Source organism: Etheostoma spectabile, chromosome 21, assembly GCF_008692095.1.
Source record: "Etheostoma spectabile isolate EspeVRDwgs_2016 chromosome 21, UIUC_Espe_1.0, whole genome shotgun sequence".
Taxonomy (NCBI): domain Eukaryota; kingdom Metazoa; phylum Chordata; class Actinopteri; order Perciformes; family Percidae; genus Etheostoma; species Etheostoma spectabile.
Window position 1 is genome coordinate 16148416 of NC_045753.1, and position 548 is coordinate 16148963.

At 45.4% G+C, this 548-nt stretch overlaps 1 protein-coding gene across 7 annotated transcripts in view; it reads left to right on the plus strand.

Moving 5' to 3' along the window:
• Nucleotides 1–548, plus strand: part of pax2b (paired box 2b) — a 30647-nt gene that overhangs the window by 16914 nt on the left and 13185 nt on the right. For all 7 annotated transcript variants that reach the window (XM_032501439.1, XM_032501436.1, XM_032501442.1 and 4 more), the window contains exon 7: nt 145–259. In XM_032501439.1, coding sequence (XP_032357330.1) covers nt 145–259 — 115 coding nt within the window. The remainder of the gene's footprint in view (nt 1–144; nt 260–548) is intronic.

Below are 548 nucleotides of genomic sequence, written 5' to 3' on the forward strand. Positions count from 1 at the left end.
CACACACACACACACACACACAATGCTCTCATACAAATTTATAGTCGCACAGGCCTGTGCGGAGCGCTTAATGGAGGAGGAGAAGGGAGGATTTCCATCTTGGTATTGTTTGGTTGTGTAATGATTCAACTGTCCTTTTCCCAGGCTAATGAGTACTCGCTCCCTGCCCTGAATTCCAGCCTGGACGAAGTCAAGCCCAGTTTATCCTCTAGCGTCCACCCAGACCTGGGCCCCAGCGTGTCGCAAAGCTACCCTGTAGGTAAGATCAAGTGCCATACAGTACGCCTTTATGCTGCCGCGCCACAGCTTCAGCTGAGGGGGTTTGAACAATGTAAAAGAATGAGAAAAACAACTAAGAATGCTTGTGCAATTGACAAAAAAATAAAATGTGTGAAAATAAAAGCAAACCAAAAAGTTAAGTGTGAAGACTTTTTTAATACCATTTCACTCTGAGCTGAAAAGGTGGTACAGTGATGCGATAAAAGCTTAGCAGCTGTCCTTCGTCTGGTTGTTTGCTGAGCAAGCAGGGTGATAAGAGAGATTGTGGG